Consider the following 26,147-nt stretch of genomic DNA (forward strand, 5'->3'; position numbering starts at 1 on the left):
TCTCTTGTATGTCACTAAGTTTATATTTATTTTTTGGGAAATGTGACTAAAGGGGGGAAAAACGGTCTCTTATCTGTTGCAAAAGAACAAGTTGCAGTCCAGTAATAAGTAGAGGAAAATGTAGTATTTGAGTTGTATTTCCAACAGTAATTAAGAAATTAACACTTGTTGATCTCAGGGACTTGTTGAAGCACAATGCTTCAATGGGCTGTCTTTTAAAATGCTTTTTGCTATCGTGGGCAAATTGATTTGAGCATTCAGGTTTTTAGTGTATTAGATCCAAGGATCCAAGTTAAGGTATGTTGTGATATTTGAAACTATATTCCTAAGCCTTCATTACAGTGATGAAAAAGAATTCTAGATGGAAACTTTCAAAATAACACTGACAGAGTGCTGTAGACACTACTGTGTTTAAGGCAGTTCAGAATACTGGGCAGTCAGTTCAGTGCAGTGATCCAGCGTCTCATTGAAATAATGGAGCTACCCTATTTTTGTGCTGTCCCCTGGTTTATGAGGTAATCAAGGAATCCCTTAGGGTAATTTCATATTTGTGTCTGGTCTCCTTATATGAAGGGGAAGTGAGAATTGAGGTGAGGCTTCTGACCAGTTACCTGGTACTGGACTGAGCTGTGAGATGTTTTCACTGCTCATAATTCAAAATACAGTCTTTTTCTTTAAGGCATGAAGCTTTCTGAGGGGGAAAAAATTTTAGTTTAATGGCTTAGTTGTTACAAAACTTTTCAGTAATTATGAAAGCTGGTGTATAGGTTTCCTCAGTCTGAGGTGAGTTGATTCCTGTGAATCTCAGTGACCAGCAGAGTGCACTGATCACAAATATTAACAAATACTGTTGCTGGGCTACTGTCTGGCAAAGGGTGATTTTGTGGAGTGAGGGGAGCCTGGTCATGTGTTTCACCAGTGGGAGCATTTCCGTAGGAAAAGTCCTTGACTGTGCTCCAAGGGCTGCTTTTCCAACAATTAGCATAAAATACATGAGCTCCCTGAAAGGAAATACTGGAAGTCGGAGCTCTTTACTCCTGAGAAAATTCTTGTTGCTGGTCTACAGACAAGTTCTCTTGCTATTTTCTCTGTGGTTTATGAGCTGTATTTCATCCAGCACCTATACAGTGTGCTGGCCAAGCCATTTTCTTGAAGTACAAACATTTACCCTAGACTCCTATACCAGGTTTTTCAGTTCTGCTAAGTGCCCCAGCATCTAGACTGTTCCTCGGATGGTTGACACCAGTTCTTGTACTCTCCTGAGCTATCTGCCAGTATGGTTCACATATGTATCACAGCATCTCTGCTTCTTGGTCACCTTAAGCTGGCTTGAAGTTCATGTGTGACCACTTCAAAATTATTCTTAAGGTAGAGAGGCTAGCGCTTGGATACTTTTGAAAAAGTATGGGTATCTAGGATGTTTTGGGGTCAAATTGAAGCTGTGGCTGACTACTGGCACTGCCAAGATCTTAAATACTTCCTTGAAGCTTGTTCTGCATTCTCTTAAATGTCACTAATGTCGGTCTAAAGTCTTGGAAAGGCATATAAACGAGTTATGAGAACTGAGAAAAGATAAATTTCTGCACAATTCAAAACTAAATAGCTAATCTTTTCCATCAGTTCATTTCTTGGTATACTGGCAAATCACTGTGTTTTTTCTGTATATTACAAGTCTATGCAAAGTTGGAAAGCAAACACGGCTTTCTTTTTAAACTCTGGAACACTTGGCAGGAGTCATTTTAGCTCTATGGAAATGCATGTAAAAATTCTTGCATTAGTTTGGTTACTAATAAATAATTGTAGGCACAACAGTTTCTTGAAGAAGGAAAAGAAAGTTGCTCTATGTGCTACACAGAGCTTGATTTCTGCTTAAAACAGTTCAAGTGTTAAATTGCTGACATTCTTTTACAGACCATGTAAATGTCCTAAGGAAAAAGTCTTTTGAAAGCTTATGAAATTTCCGAACTTATACTCTGTGAGATAAAATTCTGAGGAATTGTGGCTTTTTTTTTTCCCCTAGGAACTGTTCCAGCAGCTGTTTCTAAAGTTTCTAGAGTTGCCACATCATCAGTTTTACTAATATTAGCAGCAAATTCTGATCTGCTTGCTCTTCACACAACTTTTATTCAGCAGATTACTGAAGCAATTAACCGTGGCTAGCAAGGCAGTTTTTTACTTCTGACAGTATTGTATACAGCTGTTATTGGACTACCGTACTTGAGGACAGGAATGAAAACTTCTTCTTAGCTCAAGTGGTTTATATAAAGTGTGTGTGGTAGGCCACGTAGGCTAGTAAGATGCTCTCATAAAACAAAAACATCTGTGGTTCCTTGGTGTGGTAGTGTACAATAATGAAAAAAACATGCAAATGGTCATGGGAAACTTAGTAACTTTTACTTTAAGGGAACTAACTGTGAGGTACTTGCAGTACACAGTGTAGTTTTTTATTAAACGTAATTTATGGCTATATATATGCCTGAGTAAAAGACGATTTAAAAATAGTTCTGTTACAGTAAATGGGCGTCCTTGCAGAGGTCTTTCAGCAGCCTTTACATTGCTGGGTCTGGAACTTGGTGCTAAATGAAGATGGGGGCAAGGCTGAAATGGGTGTAGAAGGGAAGGTGTGGTGTTAGACTTTTTCATAATAGAATTTGGAGGCTTGGGGGAGGAGATGTTCCTATAAGAGAATAGTAGCCAGTTGTGAATTCATTGCAATTCCTCATTGGTACACAATGATAAAATTCTTTTCAGTTTGTCTTGTGCTGCAGTAGTACAGAACAATTAATGGAGAAGAAAAGTAGCCAACTACTAAATTCAGTGACTCTTTTGAATGTCTTTCAAGTCATATAAAGTAAAGGGACTTAAAAGTCTCGTACTGATTTTGTACAAGAAAAATACCATTATGTTATTTCCTTTGCAAAGAGGGGTTACAATGATACCTGTTTATTCATATGGCATTTAATACCAAATGAAGCTGTGCATAGAAAAAGAAGCTGAGGTGGATTGCTCTCTACAACTACCTAAAAGAAGGTTGTAGTGAGGTGGGGATTGGTCTCTTTTCACGAGTAACAGGACAAGAGGAAATGGCATCAAGTTGTGTCAGATTGGCTGTTAAGGAAGATTTCTTCACCTTAAGGGTTGTCAAGCACTGCAACAGGATGCTCAGGGTAATGGCTGAGTCATGATTCCTGGAGGTATTTAAAGGTGTGTAGGTGTGGCACTTAGGGACATGGTTCAGTGGTTGGCTTGGCAGTATTTGGTTTATGGTTAGGCTTTGTTATCTTAAAGATGTTTTTCAATGTAAATGATTTTGTGAATTGTCTTTGCTGTTTAATGAGGACACATACAAGAAAACATAAGGTCATGTACAGGTACATTAATATAGCAAGAGATGAGCAGATAAAAGCTGTTTGCACAAGAGGCTGGTAAGAGCTGTTCTGAATGGCAACTGGTTCAAAGGAATCAATGATGGATTTCATCCAGAGACAGGTGTCACTGAGGAAATGCTGCAGAGGTTGTGAATAGCGCAGGGGGGCATACCTTATGTGGATAAGATAGGAATTCCAAACAGTATAAAACAAATGGGCAGTTAAGGTGATTGCTTGCTCGTAAGAAGGAAGGAAGTGGTGGAAGGAAGGAAGAAACTAGCTTGAAAGTATTTGAATTTTAGAATAGACAAAAATGGTGGGTGGGTGATGGGGTATGTTGAACAAGACCAAATAGGCTGATGAATGAGGAGAGCTTATAAGGATGGGAAAGGGTAAATTAGTTTGGTAAGAAGCGCCTAGAGATTGAAGAAGAAGGTAGCAAGCTTCCTTCTGTTGGAAGGAAATCTTCCAACAGAACCAGCACTTGGTGTGGAAGAAAAGTTGTCAATGGCTGGACGATAAACATACTATTGGGCAGACAGGTGACAGTACTTGTTCTGTCACAACAAAGGTTTTGCAAGAACCTTTAAGCATTGCTCCAAGTTGTTAGTAAGTAGTACTGGGATAGTTGTGTACAAATCTGTTGTAGATTTGGCATTTGGCAACTGATGGAGAACAACTTGAGGAAAGGTATTTAAATTAATTAATAGATGTCAGACATCTGGCAGGGATATTTTAAGCACTTTATTTCTTCTACTTTTCATACTTGTTCTTTTCCCCAGTTTCTATTGATGTCATGAAGAAACTTCTAGGAAGAATGCAGATTATTAGATTTCTTGGGTTTTTTTTTTAAACACTGACTTTCCCATGTGTTTGTGTTTATGAAAAATTCTCATCATTAAATTGTCTAGTTTTTTAAACTGATTTGAGGGAATAAGGAACACTAACTGGTGTAACAAGGTATTTCTCCATTCCCACTAGCAAGAATTCTTACCATCCTTCTAAAAAGACTGAGGAGTAGCTTGTATGGTAGTGCTGCTTTTTTTTTTTCATAAATCTATACTCACTGAGAGAAAATTCCCACAAAAAATACAGGTCATAGATGCATAATAGTAGAAAGCACCTTAAACGATGAGTAGTGTTTCTGTGAGAAGTAGGATAGTATTTCAGAGTTTGTCAGACCAGTAATACTGCCAGCATGTTTGAAGCCAGTGGAAGTTTATCTCATGTTCTGGTGATGTTCATAGTCTTTGGTTGAATATTCATCCTGGTTGGATGTGTAAGTCAGAAAGGTCTGTGATGCAAATTTGGATTTCCCTTATATGAGGTTTTTATCAGGATGTGTTTCCTAAGGCCATGGCTTTTGCTGGTCACTGGCATACCGTAGGTCTGAACAGGAGTTGGTTGTACTTACTTGTACTCACTGGATCCATTTTGATACTTACTTTTTATATGCATGTCAGGTGTCTGTGCTAGGGGCACCATAAGAAAGATGAAAAGTTAGAGTTGATAGTCTATTAGTAAAAGGAGTTTCATGCTTCTCCAAAGAAATTTGGGGTTGGTAACCTTTTTTTAAATAAGATGACAGACTTTTTTTTTAAGAAGAAAGGCAAAACTACCAAATGCTTTGAAAGTCATAAACTACAAACACATCTTTTTTTTTTTAAACAAAGGAATTTTTCCTTTAAAAATGTGGACACTAAATCCTTCTTATTTGTTTCTCAATAGCTTTTTTTTCCCAGGCATAAGAAAAAAGTGATTTTTTAAAATGATTTATTATTATTATGATTTAATTTTTTTTTTCCTTCTGGAACTCAACTCAATACTTTTTATATGATCAGTGTTTTAGATTTAAAATCATTCTGTGCTTTTCTTATTATGCTGTGTCCTTCCATGACATACTACTGTACTTACTTCCTGTGTGAAGTTTTTTGTTACAGTCTTGTGATGCTATTTTTATAGATGATTTCTTTGTCTTTCTAAATGTTATATATGTCATATCAGAACATCAGACAAGAAAGCACACTCTTGAAAGTTACAGCTTAGAGAGGAGAAACTTTTCTTGTTATTTTAAAATATACTTGCAGGACTGAAATTTCTTCAGGCTGTGAGGAGAGTGTAATAGGGAGAGCTGCTTATCCCTCCAAAATTTATCAATACTGGTGATAAAAATTAGCTGTAATTTGCAAGATGTAACTTGAGGCATGGTTTGCTTCTATCCAGAGCACAGACCTCTGCATGAGCTGCAGAAGTTGATTGCTGTTCCTTTTGTTGACAGTTGATCATTCCCCTTTTTTAATGGGAATTTTCACATACCTAAATAGCCTTCCAGCCTTTTTCCAGTACTTAGGCCTCTTTGTACTTGTGTTGATAGAAGACAAAATTTACAGAGGAGGAGTTCGAAGAAAAGTAAAATTAAATTTTAAAACAAAGGTAATTTCTCTTATCATAGTAAGATTTCATAATGCAGGCTAAATATATATTTATGGTCAATCTAAAAATTGTGGTATTTAGCTAGTTTTTTTATCATTGAGATTTAGGGAGAAATGGAAAATTATTTAGTAGGTATTTCTCCAGCTTTATCACTCCTCTCCTGATAGTGTTCTATTTCATTTAATGAACTTGAAACAATTTTGCCTTAATTATTCATTTATGCTTGCATTATAATAACTATATAGTGACATTGTAATACAAATTTTGAAATTAATGAGTCTTACTACAAAATGAGTGTTTGTGTTGAATGACAGATAATAATAATGCTTTTTCCTGGTAATATTAAGATACGAATATTTGTCAAATATTGTGATGCTGTAACACTGCACAGACTTCCTATTCTTTTCCTGGCCTCTTGGTGTGTGAGACAAGTGGAAGGTGAGAGCTGTTGAAGTAAGTATGCAAGTATCTTTCATGAACTGTCTTGCACAGAAGAAGTTCTCTTCTGTCCCATTCAGCAGCTCTCTTCTGTCCCATTCAGCAAGTCACCTGTGTTCTGATTTCCCTTGAAGTTTCAATTACGAGATTAAATCATCAGTACAAACAATGTGATAAAAATAAAATATATTGTGTGTGTAAGTTGAGAGCCAGTTATGCCTGGCGTGTTACAGCTTTGAATCCAGTATTCCATAAAACTTCATATAGTATATATAGTATACATCATCAGTTACTCCTGTGTCTCTTTTTAGTTTTCAGTGTGTTATCCTTGGGTTTTGTGTTATGCTTTTGGGGTGTTCTCAGTAACTGTAGTTATGGCCTATGTTTCCTGCCTGTTCGGACAGTCAGGAGAGGGTGTTCTGTGGTTGGTTCAGAGCCACATGTGCTGGTGAATGAGTGTGCATGTACTCTTCTCAGCCAAAATGGAAAATACTTGAATTCTGCTTTCTTCCATGGTAGCCATGCTCATGTTAGTTCCAAACTCCTACATGGCTATCAGTTTTCACAGAACATGTAGGAGCTTTGATGATTGGTCAACCTTGATTTCAGTTTAATAAGCCCAAAAGTTACCAGAGATGGATACTGACAGACGAACAATGTGCTGACAAACCTAATTTTCTCAGAAAGCAGGCTAACAAATATAATTCCAGAATACACAGTTTTGATATTCTGCTCTTTCAGAGTAGCTGAGAAAAATTGCAACATATTAGCTCTCAAGACTTGAAGTTTTTTGGTGGTGATTTAGGAGGCCATACCACTATTTATACTAGCATGTCTTAATCCCAAGCCAAAGCAGTCACACCACCTAACATCCCTCCAAGTTAATACTGGAATCACTGTGATTAAATTTCGTATTTGTTAGTGGGAAAGATTCTTACCCAGTTTTGACACAATTTTCTTTTTGTGATGGCAGTTCAGCTCTACCAGTTTGGATCATGTTTGTGACCTATATAATTAATGTAAAAAAATTGCATAGATTGTTTGTGGGTCACTGTAGTCAGGCTGTGGTGTCATGCTTCAGATTATGCAAGTAATTTAGAGATTCATAATGTTGCCTTATGATCAGCGCTCTTTTCCAGCTGCTTTTAAAAAGTTCACCATTCGAAGAGTGATAGAAGCCCTCAGCACTCTTACTGTTTATTCATGTGTGTTCACCCTCGTAATTCTTATGTCACTACTGCGGCTTCTGCTGTTCCTGTCTTTCTGTGAAGTCAAAGCTTAAGAAGGCATGAAATTCATGTGTGAATTTTAGCTAGAGCTCAGGTCTGATTAAGAAGTCCTAGACATCAAAGTCCACTGAGTTGAGCTTGTCTGTATTGAATGCCGTGATCACATCCTCCTTCAACATTCCATGGAAATATTTTTAGCAGAGTGGTAGCTGGGGGTTTTCAAACTTGCTGATCAATTAAATACAGGTAGAAATTACCTTCAGGTAGTCCTCTGTTCTAGAAAACGTGTAGTTTCTACTTTCATGTGGATGAAGTGATATATCTAATATAGCATTTTGAGGCTAGTTTATAACAGTTACTTCTTATCTGGACATTTACGACTATTGATGTGTATGTAGGGTTTAGATGTGTGTCTCACCATCTCATGATCCTGGTTGGGACATGACTGCTTTCTGAAGTACAGCATAGAGTCTGACTCCATCCAGTGAGACACTGACTTTGAAGCAGTAAATCCATTCAATTTTGGTCTTTGGCAATGATCAAGTAATTCTAGGCTAGCCTTACTCCTTCCCAACTATCTTAGATACTTGGAATTGTCTTTCAAAACCTTAGGTGAAAATGATCTTTTCTAGCATTTCCGAGTACTCACTGTGGTTTCTATTTGGAGAAATTACACTAAAACTGACAACTGTTCTCCATGCAGGAGGAAATACAGTGCTATATGGATTAAAGAAACTGATATTTCAGTGCTGCAGTTGAGAAAATACAAAGAAAGCAGCATGGGCAGACTGGAGGGTTTGACAGTAACTCACAAGGGGTGTGTGCATTACTTTTCCTGTGAGGAAGGTGGAAATTTGCCCATGTGGGTGGTGTGCTTTTATTCATTCATCCTTAGCAAATCCCTTGGGAAACCTGACGGTGAGTACCCAGAGGCCTGAGAAGCTGCAGGTGTTTTGCTTTCTGGATGCTCTTGCCAACAGTGGCATTTCTCTGCCAGCTTTGGGCAGCAGGGTGAAATAGTTTAATCCAGAAGAATTTACCTTATGTTTCAAGAATTTTTGTATGTTCTGATAGTTGTATTGGGATAGAATTTAATCCACTTGATTCAAACCTCTTCTCATGTAGCTGCAGATGGCAAAGGCAAGATTAACATGACGGTGGTGTTGGTTAACATGATGTTGGCACAAATAGTAATTGAAAAACTGTGTTCCTTAGCACTTTCTGTGTTGGAATTTGATCTTTATATTAAATTAAGAGATAGCTCCTTTATTGTAGTCTGATATGTTTGGTCCATATCTCTGTTTTCTGTGTGTTCTTACTTTGCTCTTTTGTGCTGGAACTAGGTAACATTCATGTGACCATAAGGGAAAACAGTTCAGGAAACTGATCTGGCTGAAAATTCACCTTGTTTTGTTTTTTTTTTGTATATTCTTTTTTGCGGTGTATATTTGTATAAAACTGTTCCGGAACTGAACACTGATACTGCACACAAGTATGTTTGTGTTACTTCTTGCTGCCTTTGCCACCCTACTTATATGTGTTTTTATAATGAAATTCATGAAGCTGTATTAAGTCTTTCTGCCTAGTTCCACATATTTTGACATGTATAAAATATATACTGTAATACATGGATTATTTTTGTAAAAAAAAAAGGAAAAAAGAAAACTTGGCAATTGCTAGCTTTTCCTAAGAATCTAAAAATCATTAGATCTTTCGAGCTGGCATTCCAGATAATAGAGAAATATTTGTAATGGAGCTCCAGAAACATTTTTTCATTTAGATTATTCACTCAAAAGATTATGTACTATTGTTAGTTCTGGCTAATTTGTGATCCAGCTGCAGGTGTGTTGAATTTTAAAACTCTGTGTTGCCAAATAGCACCAAAAATTAACATTGAGAATACTCTGTTGCCATGGTAATTTGTTAGAATACTGCCAAGTAACTATAAAGTGAAACCAATGCTTTTGATGTGCCCTGAAATGAGGAAAGGAAAGAATATCAGTGAGAACTGAAACAATTACTGGGTTCCATGGGGGTTTTTTGCTGGTATTGGAGAGACCTTGAATATTCATCTTAAACTTTTCACTTTCTTTTTATTGTTTGATTTGGGGTTCTTAAAGCTGGATTTCTTGCTTTGACACTTGTTGGTGTGTAATTTAAGCAATTTGTAAAAATTCGTAGAAAAGGCCACTGTACAAAACACAAGTGATCTTGGAGTATTTTTAGTGACTTCTTCCCTTTCTACTTTTGCAACATTGTTTAAACTTGAGGGAGTTCAAAAGTAAATGGCTTACTGCAGTAAAATCTAAAAGCTATTGTGTTCCTACAGGCATATATAAATAATTTTTTCCTTTTGCTTTGAGCCATTTTGATTCTAGTAGATCAGGCTCTCATTTCAACCTCCTAGGGTTCTCTTGGCATGAGGGGAAACTATGAGGGCTCGGGTATATCCTGTACCTGCAATATCATCTTTTTCCTGTCTTTTATTCACTAGACCCTGGTAAATGGTAGTTTGTCAATAGCAATATGATAGGCTATATTTAAAATAGACTCTTCCTGGGACAGAATTAATAGCCTTGGTTCTTGATGTTTTCTCCTTGTTATTCACTCTCACATGTGACCATCATGTCAAATAAATCCTGTTAGCCCGGATACAGGAGGAAACTGAAATGGAAAAGAAAACTCAGAACTACCGTCTTTTTTTCCAGGCATCAAGTGATAGAAAAGACATAAGAGACCTTATATTGCATGTTATATTGAATTTCGATGTATCTATGTAAAATTACAGAACACTGTTTTAGGAACATTGTCTTCATATTGTAAAAGAAATATTTTTGCAGTTGTGTCTGCAAAATTGTCTTGTTGAAGACAGTTTTCATAGACACCATACCATGTTGAGGGAGAGGGTAGAAGCCTCTGTTTAATGAGTGTGTTTGTTCAACATTATGGGTATTTCACAATGTTACAAACTCTTACAATAAGGTTTTTTTTCACTAGATGAGGTTACATGCATTGTCCTTCCTTGAAGAGAACAGAATGATTTGTCTTTTCTGCTTGCTTGTAGCAGAACTAGGACTAGACTGTGTGCTGGCATAAAGCAGAAGTGGATGAAGAAATTCTGGTCTGTCTAGTGCTGGTTGTTTAAGGATTTAATAATTTAAGTGCATTATTGAGTCAGGACCAAAATATTCAGTACCTCCTGGACTGAAGCCCAAGAAGAACAGTTGTATGTGCTTCAGACTGCTCCAAAGAAAAGGACATGTCCATTAGTTTTTGGCTTTCATGCATTTTGGATAGCTAGGACTGACTGTATAAGTTAACTTCTATTAAATTTAGTTAAGAAGAGTTTAAGATATTCGAGGTCCTTCAGATATTTTCATATACGGTATTAGCTTTTGTATGTGGTAATATTAAAAAGCTTTTCCTTCTCAGTTGTGCTGGTATTTCAGTGTTGTTTGAATAAAATACATTCAAATAAGTCATAGGTAGAAACATATTAGTGCTTCTCTCAATCCATTGGACTTTTTTGTTTTGAATAATGGTTTGGTTTTGGGATATTTTTTTTGTCAAGTACAGTTGAAACCATAGTTCAGAGTAGACACGTACCTTTCTTGATACATCTACAAATCTTTAGTCACACTTTCCTTTTTTGTTTTTCTAATTGGCTGAACACTAGCTTAGTTTGGAGTCATGTTGCTTGTACAGACCTCAAAACAAGTTTCCGAAGTGGCCAAGTGTAACATTTTATTCTAATGTAATGCTTGCTTGAGAACTTTGCTGCTGTTGTCTTAAAAATATCTTTGACTAGTCATGTGAATTTGAATGTATAATTGTACTTACACTGTCATTTTATCCACATTCCTCGGTGGTTTTCTTGCCATCCCTAATATGAGGACTGTTTTGTAGTAATACAGACTTTCAGAGCCTAGCTTTCTTGATGTTTTATCTGAAAATGCCTTATTTTTCTCTTAAAGAAACTTGAAAATCTTCAAACAAGTTTTTTTTGGAACAGCCTAATTATGTGGGAGGCTCTTAAAATAACTTCCTCTTCTATTGTACATGTGTTTTGTCTTATATTATGTACAATAACAGCATCCCATTAATTTAAAAGGGATCACGTCTGTGATCAGAAGCCCTTTCCTAACACGGTCTAACACTGATTTAGGAACTGATTCAGCCCTTCCAAGACTTTTGTTACTCAAAATTAATTTGTAACTATGAGTGAAATACCAGTGTCAAAATGGAAGTATTTCATGGAAAAAAACCCTAGAAAAGACTAAGAGATCAAAGGTACAATTAAGTAATCCTGTGTCAGTTTCTTTCTGGGCACGAGAAGGGCTTGGACATGCTGAGGATTGGGAAGGTCTGATTGAACTTCCACACAAAAAGACAAATCTCTGGGAATGGCTTTTAACCCTTTGGAGCCAAGTATAAACTGAAGTAGAAAGCAAAGTAGTTGAAGCTATTAATTTCTCACTTTCTCAGCTCTGCATTCTGGGTTAAATACAATCCTTGTGATGTCTTTAAACACACACTTATTTTTCTTATTTGGTAGAAATCACCCTCTTTGTTTGATATGTACCCTCTGATGCCTTTGTACTGTGTGAGTGGTACCCATACATTAAAGTTGGGGCTGTTTGCATTGCCAGATGAGTACTGGAAGCATTGTGCCAAGTATCACGTTAATGTAGGCTGTGCTGAGGCCAGCAATTCCTGTTACAATCTCCCTCAGTAACGTGCTCTCCTTGGAAAAGGTGAATTGCAGGAGAGTTCCTAGTTCTTGTCTGGCTTGTCATCTGCTGATCCCTGCTGTGCTCTTCGTTTGCATTTTCTTGAAAGTGCCAAGCAGCTACCATTTGCCTGTGGCTTGAAATGGTTTGTGTGCTGCTGGTTGCTATATGTCAACGTTTTGTGGCAGTGCTTACTGCAGGTGAAAAGCTGTTGGGTTGATGGATGACTCTTTGTGGAGTACCGTCAGTCATGGAATTTTTTGGACTTCATCTTTGTTTAGCATCAATAGTAATATAAATACATTTTGTATTTGTTTTGTGAAAGGGCATAGTGCTGAATGGATGATTTTTTTCATAACGATAGCTTTTGAAATATGCCTATGTGCATTCTATATGTTACTACCTAGGCTTATTTTCAAAAATAAGTTCATTTCTTTTGTGATTTCTTTTGTATTTATTACTTGATATCTAGTCTATATCTTCTATTACTTTGATATTATCTATTATTAATAATGTGTGAACACAGACATTTGGTAGCATTAATGAGGAGGTATAGTTTAATTGTCTCATAAATAGTATTTCCCAACAAAATAAAGAACTGTCTTCAACAAAGGAAAACATCTCTTGTTCTTTGTTCAAAGAAATCCTTGAAGTGGTTATTTCCACATACAATTGCAGACTTCCTTAATTTCCAGGAATCCTAGATCCTATTGATAGAAGAAATTGTTTGGTTTGTGTTTTGCTTGTTTATAATTATTCTTTAGTGCTTACTGTCACTGCTGAGTATATTCAAAATCCTTACTGCCTGGTCTTAGAACATAAAGTCTGATCCTGACTTAGATTGCAGCCTTTTTATGTTTTCTTTTCTTACTGTCTTTTCTTGAACTAATTATAAAAAATACCTTATTATGAATAAATATTTGTTATTATTTTTTTAAAGTCATGAGTATTCTTGGTGGGGTTTTTTTTTTGTTTGGTTTGGCTTAGTTTGTTGTTTTTTTATTTCCTACTGATGGCAAAGTTGCCTCTCTCACTTTGTAATACAAGAGACCAGGGCCTACCCTGGTGGTCTGAGCCCCATTGTTTCAGGCACACTGAAAATCTGAAGCTAAACTTTTTTGATTTCTTTCCCGAAGAGCTGACTGCTTTCTTGAGAACGTTATGAGTACTTCCAAGAACAGAGTTGATGCATACTGTCCCGTGTGAAAGAAGTGACTGGATTACATAAATTGATACTCCTAGTCTGCCAAGGAGCGAATACCTTCCCTCATTCCTGCTGTCATGTCTATATAACCTTCACTGGCTGGCAGCAGAGGAGGCTGAAGTTTGGCTCTTGTAGGCCCTGGAAACATGCTGTGTGTGCATTAATATTTCTATTAAAAAATACCTGACAAAACATTTTTGAGAGAAAGTTAAATATACTTCATGTTTGCATACACAGTAACTAATATGTAAAGTATGAGTTACTTAAATTCCAGTATGTTTCCAGCTTGTGGATGTTTTTAGTGGTTGTTGAAAAAAGTAGAGAATAAAAAATCCCAAACTGAAAACAACCTCCCCTCCCCAGATGTTCTAAGGTGGCATACCCAGTTTTCTTCTCACATTCCAAACATTCCATTGAATGTACCAGTATGTATGTATAGTATTAAAGAGGTGTTCAGACAGAAGCTACATTTTTTTCTTTCTTCCTTTTAGAAGAAGATGTACTATAGGGACCTATGATAATCTCATTCGATGTCTTATAAAAAAGAAATATGTGCATGCCTTGATGGCAAATGGTGATGTTATGGGTTTCTTAGCATGAAAGTCTCAAGCAGTGCTGCTGTGTAGCAGAAACTTGGCACTTGGTGCTTTTTGGCATGTGTTTTCTGCTGTTAACTGAAATAGAAATGCTTTTGTAGGTAGCTCTGTGTGTACAGTTACTTTTACTAGGGTAACTAAGGTAAGTACTGACCTTTGCTGTAACAATTTTTGGAACAGGATACCACATTTAAGTCAGTCATTTTTATCCCAAAAACCTCTTTCACCTTTTTGTTTCTCGTGGTGCAAGTGACTAACACTGCCCCCCATACAATTCCCCTCTGTTGCTTCTCAGAGGAGCGCTGCTTCCCATGTTCCTTTACTCACCTGGGTGAGGCAAGACTGACAATCAGACATGCCCCTCTCTAGAAATTGTTTTGCTCTGATTCAGCCTTCAGTTAAGCTACTGGTGAATACCATTCAGGGTTTAACAATTTGATTGAATCAGTAATCTAAGCTACAAACATAATCAGATATGCAAAGTATGTGTTCTGCTTTCCTTTTGTTTGTTTAAGTATCATCTTTATGGTCTGTGCACAGGGTGTGTATGTACTAGCCAGACTCCCCATCACAGGTGTGAAGTACTGCTCTGTGAACTTTGAAGATTTTTCTTTTTCTTTTTCTTTTTTTTTTTTTTTTTTTTATTGTTCAAACCTGATGTGGGTTTGTATCTTGACCTGAGTAGGTGGTGGAGTTGTCCTCAATCTGTCATTTTGATGTTACTGTTGAGAAATTAGAATAGAAGTCTGATGTAAAGAACTTTATTGAGAAAGAGGTACCAACTTAATTTTGAAATTTATCCCATGGATAAATTTAAGATAAATTTGCCTTTTGTAAGGAAGACTGATGTTGTTGTTGTTGTTGTTTGTTTGATTGTTTTTGTTTTAGTATTTCATGTATTCTAAGTTTAACTGTTAAATACAAAATTCTAATAGACATAGTAAGATATATATGTATAAATAAGGGGGAAGTTGAATTGTAAAAATAAAGGATCACTATTGACTCCCTGCATCTGAAACTTTCATTAGACAGCACCTGGGCTTAAGGTTTCCATTACGGAATTCAATTGCAAAAGATTGGAAAGATTTCTTTGTTCATCCTATCTGTCTAATAATAATAATTATAATGAGAATTCTTTCTTAGTTATTGGGGTGACAATTAAGACCAAAATATCATTGCCAAATTTTCTTTAAAACTGCCTGCTTTAAATTCGGGAATAGAGTAGTGTGTAGGATGGCAGGTTGAGACAGACTGTAGCAAGTTCGAAATCATTTGGACTTTTGTTTTCAATAAGAATGAATTCAAATATGTAACAAGAATTTAATATCTCAAATTTTGTTCCATAATAAATAATGTTAATTTTTGAGAGTCTGTCCTTAACACTTGAAGATGTTTAATAATTAAAATGCATTTATGCATTATGCACCAATGGACTTAATGTACTGCTGATGTTTCTCTGGGACAAAAATAAGCTAAATGAAGGCAGAAGATGAGATATTTCAAATCCCTCAGTGTAGCTCTAAGAATAATATAAAGTATGGCTGGTTAGGAATGTCTTGTCTTCTTCTATTTAGACCTCAGACGCATTTTTAGACTGTTCGGATGTTTATGGAAGCAGTTTGATTTTAATGGAAATCTGAATTAATTTGAAATGAGATTGGGTTAGCAGGGAAATGCACTCTATTTTCAAAATATTTCTCTTTGTTGAACTAATTTCTAAAATTTAAGTCAATGTAATGAATGTATTGTATGTGGAACGTAATCAAGGAAAACAGTTTGTAATGTCTTCCATATTTCTCACAGGTTGTGAAGATGAGAAAAGATGTGAAGAAGGCCAGAGTCCTCACTATTCGCAGACTAATCAGACACATCGGGAGATTAAAATCGAAAAAGTCAGTTTTAAATAATAGTGGTTTTTCATGGTTTATAAATAAGGCTACTAATACTACTGTTATTTTCATTGTTTTCACAAAAATGGGAAAACAGGAGAAAAATGTACTACATTTAAAACTTAAGGCACGGAAACACATATTTGTCTTATTTTAACATAATTTTAGACTAAAAATACTAACTATAAGGAGTTTCATAAAGCAGAATTGGGTTGACTTTTTTAATGGGATTTAGTGTATAGAAGGTAATCTGAATCAGTTGCAGAACCTTTTACAGCACATCTGAAAGTGTCAGATTTCTTCTTTTAGGTTTTTCTGCTGTTGAATTTAAGTTGCACCAAGTTTTCTCACTGTAGTTGTCTTCAGGATTGTTTAGCAAAAATACTTCATTTGCGTAGATACATAGGTCATACTCGATTTTTAGGAATTACTGTTAATTAATTCTTATATGAACAGCTTAAACAATATATTGTAGATTATGTTTTTAAAAATTACTGGCCTTAAATAACTTAACACATGTCTTAGAGACGGTGTGAGATACATCTCCTACTGTGTTCATAGTGTAAAATGAGGATATTCTGACAATTTTAGCAAGTTGTCCAAAAGAAGAAGCAAATCCAATGAACTTCCATATTTAAATACTGCAGATTTAAAACAGAATTATATTTGAGACATTGGTGCCACCTGTTCTTGATATGAATTGTGGTTTTGTATTTTCTGATGCAGTAATGTTTGTTTTTCACATTGTTCTGCTAAATCCTCCATGTTTTCTCTGCTGTTCAGTACAGCAACAGCTTTAGGCTATGTTCAGCTCTTTGCTAAAATGTTCATTTGCCAATTAGGGATTGTGTTTATGCACCATCTCCTGATTTTTTAAAATTTTGCTACTTAGTATTGCCAGAGAGAAAATAAAGTAACTAAACTGAGATTTTTTTTTAATAATGATAGACTTCACTTGCAGGGGTTCAGAAGACTTGAAATTAAAGAACCAAAAACGAGTTGAGAGATTAATAGAAGAAATCCATGCCATGAAGGTAATGCCATGCTTAGATGATTCAGTATTAGAGACAACTATTTTAAATTGTCTGGTTTTTGCAACTGCGTTACTGAAACTTTAAATATTTTCAGAGTAAGCTTGAACGTTCCCCCAGCTAGCAAATTATGGGAATTTGCATTTGTCAAGGTGTTAAACAATTTGAGTCTTAAGCATTCCAGGCTAAACATGAATTTGCTTAGCAGAGTGTGATGTTCAAAGTTTTTACTGTAACAGTTAAAGCACAGAATTTGAAATACTTGTGCTGCTCAGGAGTATGGGGAGGCATTTTGTGTGTCTGACAGTACAATATCCTCATTGTCTGTCCTGCAAGCTGTAAATATCATGCCATTTGTATTTGGTTCTGTAATAATTTCAAACTGTAGCTGTAAGGGACTGGTTACACTTACATCAGGTTTTTTTTTATTGTTCAGCCTTGATATTAATTGATACAGTGTTTGTATCATGTATGTTATGACCTCAAGAAAATGGTTCAGAAATTTTATAACTTCATAATGATTTGTGCTAATCTCTCAATTTTAGTTGATCCTATATAAAATTATGTGTGGTGAAATGAGTTATGAATTCCAATCATAGGACTTGAGCACAGATCATGTATAGGTCGTGACAAATATTTTCTCACAATATGGCTGTTTTGATTGTTTCCTTGACAAGCATAGTTGATAACTGTAGTGATTATATCATTATGCTACTATTGTGTGCTATTCTGGGAGTACACAATATTTTTGTTTGTTTTTAACATTTCGCTCTTTCTTTTCTCAACCTTGGAGAGATCTTAGTCTTCAAAAAAGGCTAATAACTGGAAAGGGTTCATTGACCAATTTAGATGTGCTTTGTGCCAAATTGATCAAGTAGAATCAGAGGGATTTTTAGCTTAATACTTCCAGAAAGAGTCTTCATAAACCAGCAGAATGGAAAAGAAAGCTGGTAGCACTGCTCACTCACCATGACAGTAATATTGAGGCACTCTGCATTACTGACTTGCCATCAGTCTTGAACTTGATCTTGTATTTGCTTCTTTTTGTCTCTCTGATTTTTTTTTCCTAATTTTAAGTTGTTTTTTAATGCCAAGTGTGTGTGTGTGTCTCAGTTTCTAAGAGAATGATGAAGTGATCAGGTGTGCTGGAGCTGGAGCTCAGAAGCCCATGTTTTTTTATGAGGCTTTTGTGAGTGTTCTTGAGAGGGTTTCACTGCAATGCATTTTCTGCATGCATTTACCAGGAGTCTTTGTTTTGTCCACATTGTGCTTTTCCTGCCAGGATTGGCCTCATGCAGGCATCTTAAAGCCTGCTCGCACTCAGGACTGTATTGACCAAGTACATTCAAGCATTGCTTCAGTTGGCATGAACACGTACAGGGCTTGTAAGTGGCAGCTTAAAGAGTGGCTGTCAGGGGAGGATAGACTTGTAGTCTAGAAAGCTGAAGTCAAGTTTTGCTCTGAAATAGTTTATAGAAAGGCATGAGTCCTCAAAGTAAGCAGTTGAGAAGGAAGAACTCTCCCGCTTCTTGGGTAGATGCACTTGGTTATTTGAAATTTTAAGTGCTGTAAGTTAACTTTATTGTTAAAAACAATGCACCGTTATATTACTATTTAATAGGTAAAAGGTTTGTTTACTTGGAGATTTTTAGACTTCAAAAGTGCACAAGTTGACACTTAATAGCTTTACAGTACATCTGTTTCTTAAATGAAAGAAAAACTCCTGTTTCTTAGGAATCACTACCTAAAAGGCACTAGTTGCTTACGTATTTTTTCAACCACTGTTGATTTCTGTACTAACAGATTTTTAGAGTTGACATAGAAATATTCCTCATTCAGCATGGAAGAAGTAAAAAAGACAGCTTTCACACAAACTGGTAATGTTATTTCAGATGACTGGAAGATTTTATATTGGGGAAATCTCACTCCCAGCAACCTTTTGCCTTAAGTTATTGATAATAAGATTCATAATAAACACCTTCACATCACTCAAATTATGAATTTGAGAATTTTAAGGAAAGATTGGACACAATAGAAATAGAAAGTGATCTATAAATTTGCAGTTTAGAGCAACTAAGTCTTGAGTTATTCTAGATTATTTTAACAGTTTTAGTGTGTGGATCTCAAACACATGCCTGGGGAAATTCTAAATCCTTTCAAAACTGATGGATTGTGTGGTGGATATAGCAATTTTTCATGTTGTGTTAACTTCAAGAAGTTATCCATTAACTTCTCCACACGTGTTTTATGTAAGAAAAAATGCCTCTTCTCCCTTAGTGAATGATTAGTCTTGAGGAGCTGCGAACTGCAAGGAGCAGTTCAGTGGAAAAGACAAAAAATCCAGCAAAATAATTACAGCAGCCAAAGAGGTTTGGAGCCAGAAAATGGATGTGCACCAGAGTCTGATAGTGTGTGTATTTTCAGGATAAAAGATTTACTGAATTGGTAACTTCAAACTCTGGAAATTCTTTATTGGTTGAAGGCCTGAAGGTTTTCTGTAGGTTGAAGAAAGTAGCAGTTTTTTTCCAAGTTCTTCCCAGTTGCCAAAGTCGTGGTTTGACCCTGGCTAAGCACCAGGTACCCACAAGAAAAACTATTCATTCCTATGCCTCTGCTGCAGTTGAGCAGAGGAAGCAGAAGGAAAGACTCAAGGGCTCATGGGCTGATATGAGGATTAGGAGAAAACACTCCAAGGGCAAAACAGGCTCAAAACATTAAAAGGTATAAAGAAAAATTTGTTAACAGAATTAAAAGAGGTTAATAAGAACTAAAACAAACCTTCAGAACATTTTCTTCCCTCCAGCCTCTCCTTCTTTCCCATGGACAGTACAGGGAGACAGGGTGTGGGAGTTTTGGTCAGTTTTTCATTCGAAATCTTTCTTCAGTTTGCTTAGGGAGAGGAGTCTCTTCTTGCTATGCCATGGGGTCCTTTCCATAGGAGACAGTTCTCTGCGAACTATTCCAGTGTGGTTGTAGTTTCCATGAGCAACAGTCCCGCCCAACCTGCTCTAATGTGAGTCCCTCCCCCAGGCAGAAGAGTCTTCCCAGACTACGTGATGTGGGTCGTAGTAGTTCATGGGGTATATGTAGGTCTTTGAAGAATAAGCTGCTCTAGTTTGGAGGCAAGGGTCTGCTCTCTCTGTTCGGGTTTCCTGCTAGACTACAGCTTTTCAGCATGCACCTGCTCCAGCGTAAGCACTTCTTCTCTCAGGCTGCAGATGGATCTCTGGATCGCCCCATGCACTTCATGAATTACCAGGAAACAGTTTGTTATGTTATAGACCTCACCACCAGCTTGCAGAAGAATCTTGGCTCCGACGTTTGGAGCACCTCCTCTCCGTCCCTCCTTTCACTGCAACCTTAGTGTTGCCATGTTCTCCTCATGTGTCCTCGCCTTTTCCTTTTCTTTAAGTTGAAAGAAAATTTTTGTTTGTAGGTTTGTTTGTTCTCAAGTTCAGTCAGTTGAAAACTTCTCATAGGGTTTTGCAGTGCTGAAGGGTTGATCTCACCTGGGCTCTGTATCGGGGAATTGCTCATTATGTCCCTCGTTGTCGGCAGCGCATGGGCTGTGCCAGCTGCCGCGGTGCTGGCACTATTCAGCACCTCTCCTCATGTAGGGTGCCAAAAAGGAGAAGCTGCTGCTGCTGCCTCTGCCTTCTGCCTGCAGCGTGGCAGCTGGCTCAAAGCACGTAGCAGGCAAAGTTCACTGCAGTTGTGCCAAGATGGCATGTCAGGTGGCCCCGGCAGCCACTCGCTGCACCAGGGTGGCCCTGGCTCCTCCCCACACCATGGAAGAAGAGGAAGAACTAAGTGTAGTTTTTGCCTTCTTAAATATGTCATTGCAGAGGCATTACCAACTTCTCTAATTGGGTCAACAATATGTCTGTCATTAGAGCCTTCAGGGATTGGCTTTTCTGGGCATAGTAGAAAGTACGTGGCGCTTCTCTCAGAAGACACTTCTGTGGCTTCTCCCATCCCCACTAAAAGCCATTGTGTTAAACCAATGCACAAAGACTCCTCTTTCTAACATCGGTCCTTTTTCTTCCATCATCAAGAACAGACCCAGACCTCCTTTCTCCTTATCATATATCCTGGAAAAAAAAAAGCCACCTGAGGAGTGTTGGCAGCAAAGTCTGTGGAAGGATTTTATGTATTCTGATCACCTCAGAAGGCATTGTTGGTGGATTCTGTTTTAAAGGGAGTTGGGTTCAGTCTTTGGGAAGAAAGACTGAAATTCTGCAACCTTGACACAGTTGTCTGTTTACTGTTAATGCAATGGCTGAAGTTTCTCTTACTCAGAAAAAAATCTAATGGTTTGAAATCCTAATCCAAGAGAATTCTTTGGTTTCTTAAGAACTACATTTCTCAGTTCAGCTGCCTGTAAACTCCTAAATTTTTTTGAGCCTGCAGCTCAGCAGGACTTCTCTGAATGAAACAAATTTGAACTTTCAGTTGCAAGATTTTAACTTCTCTTTCTAGATTTTAACTTTCTCTCTGTTTAACTTCCCTTTCTTCTTTCTGTTTTGTGTCTATACTAACTACAGTCTGATACAACAGGAAGGACAAAATGCTTGCTGTTGTATTACTAACTCTCAGGGATGCTGTTTTCCTGTCCTCAAGTAAATTCTGAGCAGACAGTGCTGACATAATACCATTTTAAACGCACTATTTCCTAGGAGGGAGAAGGTATAAGATGCTATTACTTTTTAGGTTTAATAGAGTGTCCATGTCTCTTGTTTTTTTTAATATGCTCTACATCGTCTCAGTTCTGCATATATATTGAAAATCTATGAAGTGTTGGTGCTGGGCTGTGTTGAAAAACCTTTTGTTACTTGAATTTGTAAATAGCATCTATTGCATTATTGTTAGAATGACATTTAAATATTTTATTCTCCATATTTTCATTGTTAGACCTGAAGAATAAAAAAGTCTTAACTGGCAAATACGATTAAAAGCATCTCAGGCACAACAATCAGAAGTAAACATTGTGAGAAATGAGAGCAGTTAAAGTTCCAGCTACGTGAATGCAGGAACTGGGTTAATTGGTTGCAGGAGTTCTCAAAACTATTGGAATAATACACTGGTTTTTGAGTTCTTCAGTTTTCATTTTTCCATAACTGTATAAATATTTATTCCAGAATTCACTAAAGATGGGGGAAAGAATGGTATGATCCTTTCTAGACTTCTGTGAAATATAAAATTGTATACTTACAGATATTTTTCTACTTGTTTGTCAGGCTTGAGGATACTGTCAAAATGGATTAATTATCCTTCATAGAGTACTACTTTCCATATTTAAGAAGCTATTATTTTTGAAAGTTTCTTGACACACAAATAACAGATTGTCTAGTGATTTCTTAGCAATATGTAGCTTACCTTGAGTTGTTGGAATTTCTTGCTGAAGAAAGATCTTAATATAATAGGTGTTTCTTTACCAGTTGTCTAGGAGTACTTTTGCCTTTATCTTGCAAAAAATATTGTCATTATCTTGTCATCTTGCAACAAAAATCTTGTCATGATATAGCAAGATGTTGCTATATCATGTTTGAGGGATGCCCATTAAGAAAATATGGACAAAAGGCAGTTTGCAGTGCTTGAAGGAAAAATGCTTTCCATTTGTCAGGAATGAGCAACAGTTGATTTCAGCCATTTTCAAGTGTCTTGAAAAGATATGTTCTCTGTCCTGAAAATTATCACTGGAGAAACAGATTAGTTAATACAATGAGGGGTTTTAGTACACTTAAACCACAGTATTTATCACGGAATAATGAATTTAGTACAAGAGATACAGGAAAAAATAATGCTTTACATTATTTTCTTAGTTTTATATTCTAGCAAGATGTTAACAGAAGTAGGCTTAAATATGAACTCCATTACTGTGGTTTTGAAAGCCAAATTATTTTATAAAAGTAGAACGTCTGTTTGAAGGATGTTTTCATACTCGTTGTCCTTGGAACAAGAGTCATTCAATTTCCTGTAAGTAATAGATGTGGAATAGTGGTGAGTTTGAGGACTGGGCTGGGTGGTTGATGATTTTTGTAGTAGGTCAGCTTAAGGAACTTGGTAGGTCTTTCTTCTAGTATGGCCTTTTTGCATGGAATTTTTATATCCTAAAATACCAGTCTTTTTTGTAAATCTTTGTAATTTTCTTCTAGCAGTAGTGTGTTCTTTCTTGATTAATCGTTTCATCTTCTGTAACCTTTCAGTTAATACCTCACTGTAAAATTGTCTTAAGTCAGAGTGGAAACAAATGCACTTTTGTGCTTTTTCTCTCTCCTGGCATGTATTTCCAACAATCTTGCCTATTTTCTTTAAAAATTGATAGCAAACATTCATCCTAATGTTGTAGAATCTTTAATCTTAAAAAGTTTTTGTAGGAGTAATGGGAATTGCTTTAACTTCAGTGTAGTCAGCCTAGGAGCAGTTCTTGACAAAAGGCAGAAGCAGGACTGGTTCTGCTTCCACAATGGTGTGGGCCAGATGCCACTTGTAGATGATTTTAGGGAAGCAAGAAGGGGTAGAACTTAAAGTTATTCAGCCCTCCTTCAGTGGAGCAGTCCAGATCCTTGCTTTGGTGCAGCTGTCTGACTTCCTCTCCATGCGTGATGCATTCTTCTACAGTAATGCAGGAAGTGTGGGACTTTGAGTGGCAGATATATCCACGTGTGCATTGGTCAGGCATAGACGTGCGAGGAGTCAGGCACTATTAGGAAACACAAAGGTTTGCTGCTTGTGCTCTCAACAGCACATCCTGCTTTGCCAGTGGCAGTTCATGGCTGTTCTGGACAACATATGCCTTACTAGGGAGTATTATTTTTGTTAAAAAACCTGCATATTAATTCAGTGGCTATCTAAAATTATGTTAAGGTTGAAGTAAAGGCTCTCCCGAGTAGGGAACACAATGTAAAGACCACTTAATGTAATGGACAGAAAGGTGGTGTGGATAAACAGTGCCCAAACACAAACAGGAAGTCCACCAAAGGTGGAAGCAAGGACAGCCTGTGAAGAATGTAGAAGACACTGTGCTGATGATGTGCGGAGATGATGTTAATAAATACGAAATTCTGATGGATTTTCAATTAGTGAGGAATGTGAAGCTCTGCAGGAATGGATTCTGTAGGTACACTGCAGCAGAAGTAAGGCTAAAGGAAAATAAGGGTCCACAGCTCAGTGTGGAGATATGGAAAAAGGTGAGCTAGTTAATTTTTTTTTTTTTAATTGATGAATAAGAATGAGGAAGAAATGCTTCATCAGGAGCCTACATGTCTCCTGAATGTACCCACTTTCCTTGAATATTCCTACTTACAGCCTTTTTTAATTCAAAATTGTGAGAAGGCAGATTAGTATAATCACTGAGTTCTGTTTTTAATCTTTATAGCATTTCATACCCTTTTCACTGATACATTTCTTCCGTTCATATTTATGCTAAAATGGGAAACTCCATACTGAATGTTTTTAACTGTTTTCCTAACCTAGTCTCTTGGTTGCTTCTCTTGCAGGGTCAATCAAAATATGTTGAATGAGCAGTCTCAACATGAGGATACTGTAAAACATTTTTTTTTTCCTAGATAGCAAGCATAAAAGAATACTTAAAATTTTAAGAAATTCTTGACAGAAAGAAAAATTAATATGGGATATTGTACTATACAGTTTTAATTTGAAGGAAGAAAATAGCTGACAGCCATTCTTACTGTTTTTTACATTATGATAGCAGAAGTTTGTGGCTTTTTTAATATACTGAGATACTGTCCCGGATTACGTTAAAAAATGGGCTGCATGTCTCAAAAATAAAAGTCAGTAAAAATATCATCAGCTTCATTTTGAAAACTTTATTGTTAACAAGATACTTAAATAGAAGCAGCTATTGTGGTTCTTTTCTTATGCATTAGATTCCTAGATACAAAGTCAAAACAGATCACAAGGGCAGCTTTTTGTTGGATTTGAGACATCTTAAGGAAAATATTAAAGTATGTTGTAAGTGCAGGTTGTCAACTGACTTTTAAAATATGGCTTGCAGATGAAGCCTTTTCTAATCAAGTTTTGCATAAGAATTTTACTATCTCATTTTTTGTAAGGATGCAGAATAAGCCATTTTCACTTTTTGAAAAAGTAGGGCTTGCAGATGAGACTGCATCTCTTTTCTGAATTTTGTGTATTTTCATTGTTTATTTTATTAAAGATGCAGCCTTTGCAATAATATTTTTTAAAAATGCAACTCATATGCCTTTATGTGAAAATTGACCAGTGACGGCAAAACAAACCACTTACTATTAATCAAAATAATGACAGAAGTGTTAGCTTGTTTCTGCACTCATTTTGAAAATATTTACATGTATTCAAAATACATACTTTTTAATGTACTTTTTTTGTACTTTTGACTTCTTTCATCATCCCAACGTACATTTCATTTTACTAAACCAATTTGGTGCTTTCTTAAATGTCTCCATAATTCATGAGAACTTGAAAAAGAAAAGAACATTTCTGTAAGTACTGCATACTTTTGCTTTGTGTTTTGATCATCCTATGCTGAGGTATTGTAGTCATTGTGAGATCTCAGAGACAATTCTAATTAACTTCTTGCTGTATCTTTGTACTTAATTTATTCTGGAGAAGCAAAGAATAATATCTGCAACAAAAAGTGAATCTTCTTACCGTGGTGGATAACTACTAAACTGTCTAAATATGCTTAATCAACTGTTCTTTTTTCTCCATATTCTTCTGAACAGTATTTCCATAGAAATGAGATCTTTTGAAGGGTTTGTGGTGGGAGGGGGGGAAGAAATTGGAGATTACTGTAGGTATCTTAATACTCACTTGGAAATCAATTAATTCAGAATGGCGACTGCAGCTGCTATGACTATTCCAACTGATGCTTTTGCGTGTAAAATCTTATTTCCCCCATGGCTACCTACTGCAAAAAAAAAAAAAGTGCTGGACAGATGTATTGGCACTTTTGTTTAGGTGAGGATTTAGTGAACACATAGATGAATAGTAAGAGGTAGAATAATGGTGCCTTTAGGAGATGAAAGTCATGCCTTGCGAATCACTGGGAGGTCTTTGAAGGAATAAATACGTAGTACATATTGTTGATTTAGTCTTTATAATGTTTTGTATTATAAAAAAAGGACATTGTCCAGCTTTCACCAAAGCCTCTAGTGGTTTTATGTGGTTTTAGTTTGGTTTTTCTTTTTTTAAAGCTGTTCATTAATATGAATTTTCTTCTTTTAGT

At 36.4% G+C, this 26,147-nt stretch overlaps 1 protein-coding gene across 1 annotated transcript in view; it reads left to right on the plus strand.

Moving 5' to 3' along the window:
- The window catches only part of SRFBP1 (serum response factor binding protein 1), a 71,753-nt gene that overhangs the window by 6,837 nt on the left and 38,769 nt on the right, over positions 1 to 26,147 (plus strand). Inside the window, exons 2-3 of the mRNA XM_038123685.1 lie at positions 15,802 to 15,890; positions 16,849 to 16,921. Of these exons, the coding sequence (XP_037979613.1) occupies positions 15,802 to 15,890; positions 16,849 to 16,921 (162 nt within the window). The remainder of the gene's footprint in view (positions 1 to 15,801; positions 15,891 to 16,848; positions 16,922 to 26,147) is intronic.

The sequence above is a fragment of the Motacilla alba genome, chromosome Z (genome assembly GCF_015832195.1).
Source record: "Motacilla alba alba isolate MOTALB_02 chromosome Z, Motacilla_alba_V1.0_pri, whole genome shotgun sequence".
Taxonomy (NCBI): Eukaryota; Metazoa; Chordata; class Aves; order Passeriformes; family Motacillidae; genus Motacilla; species Motacilla alba.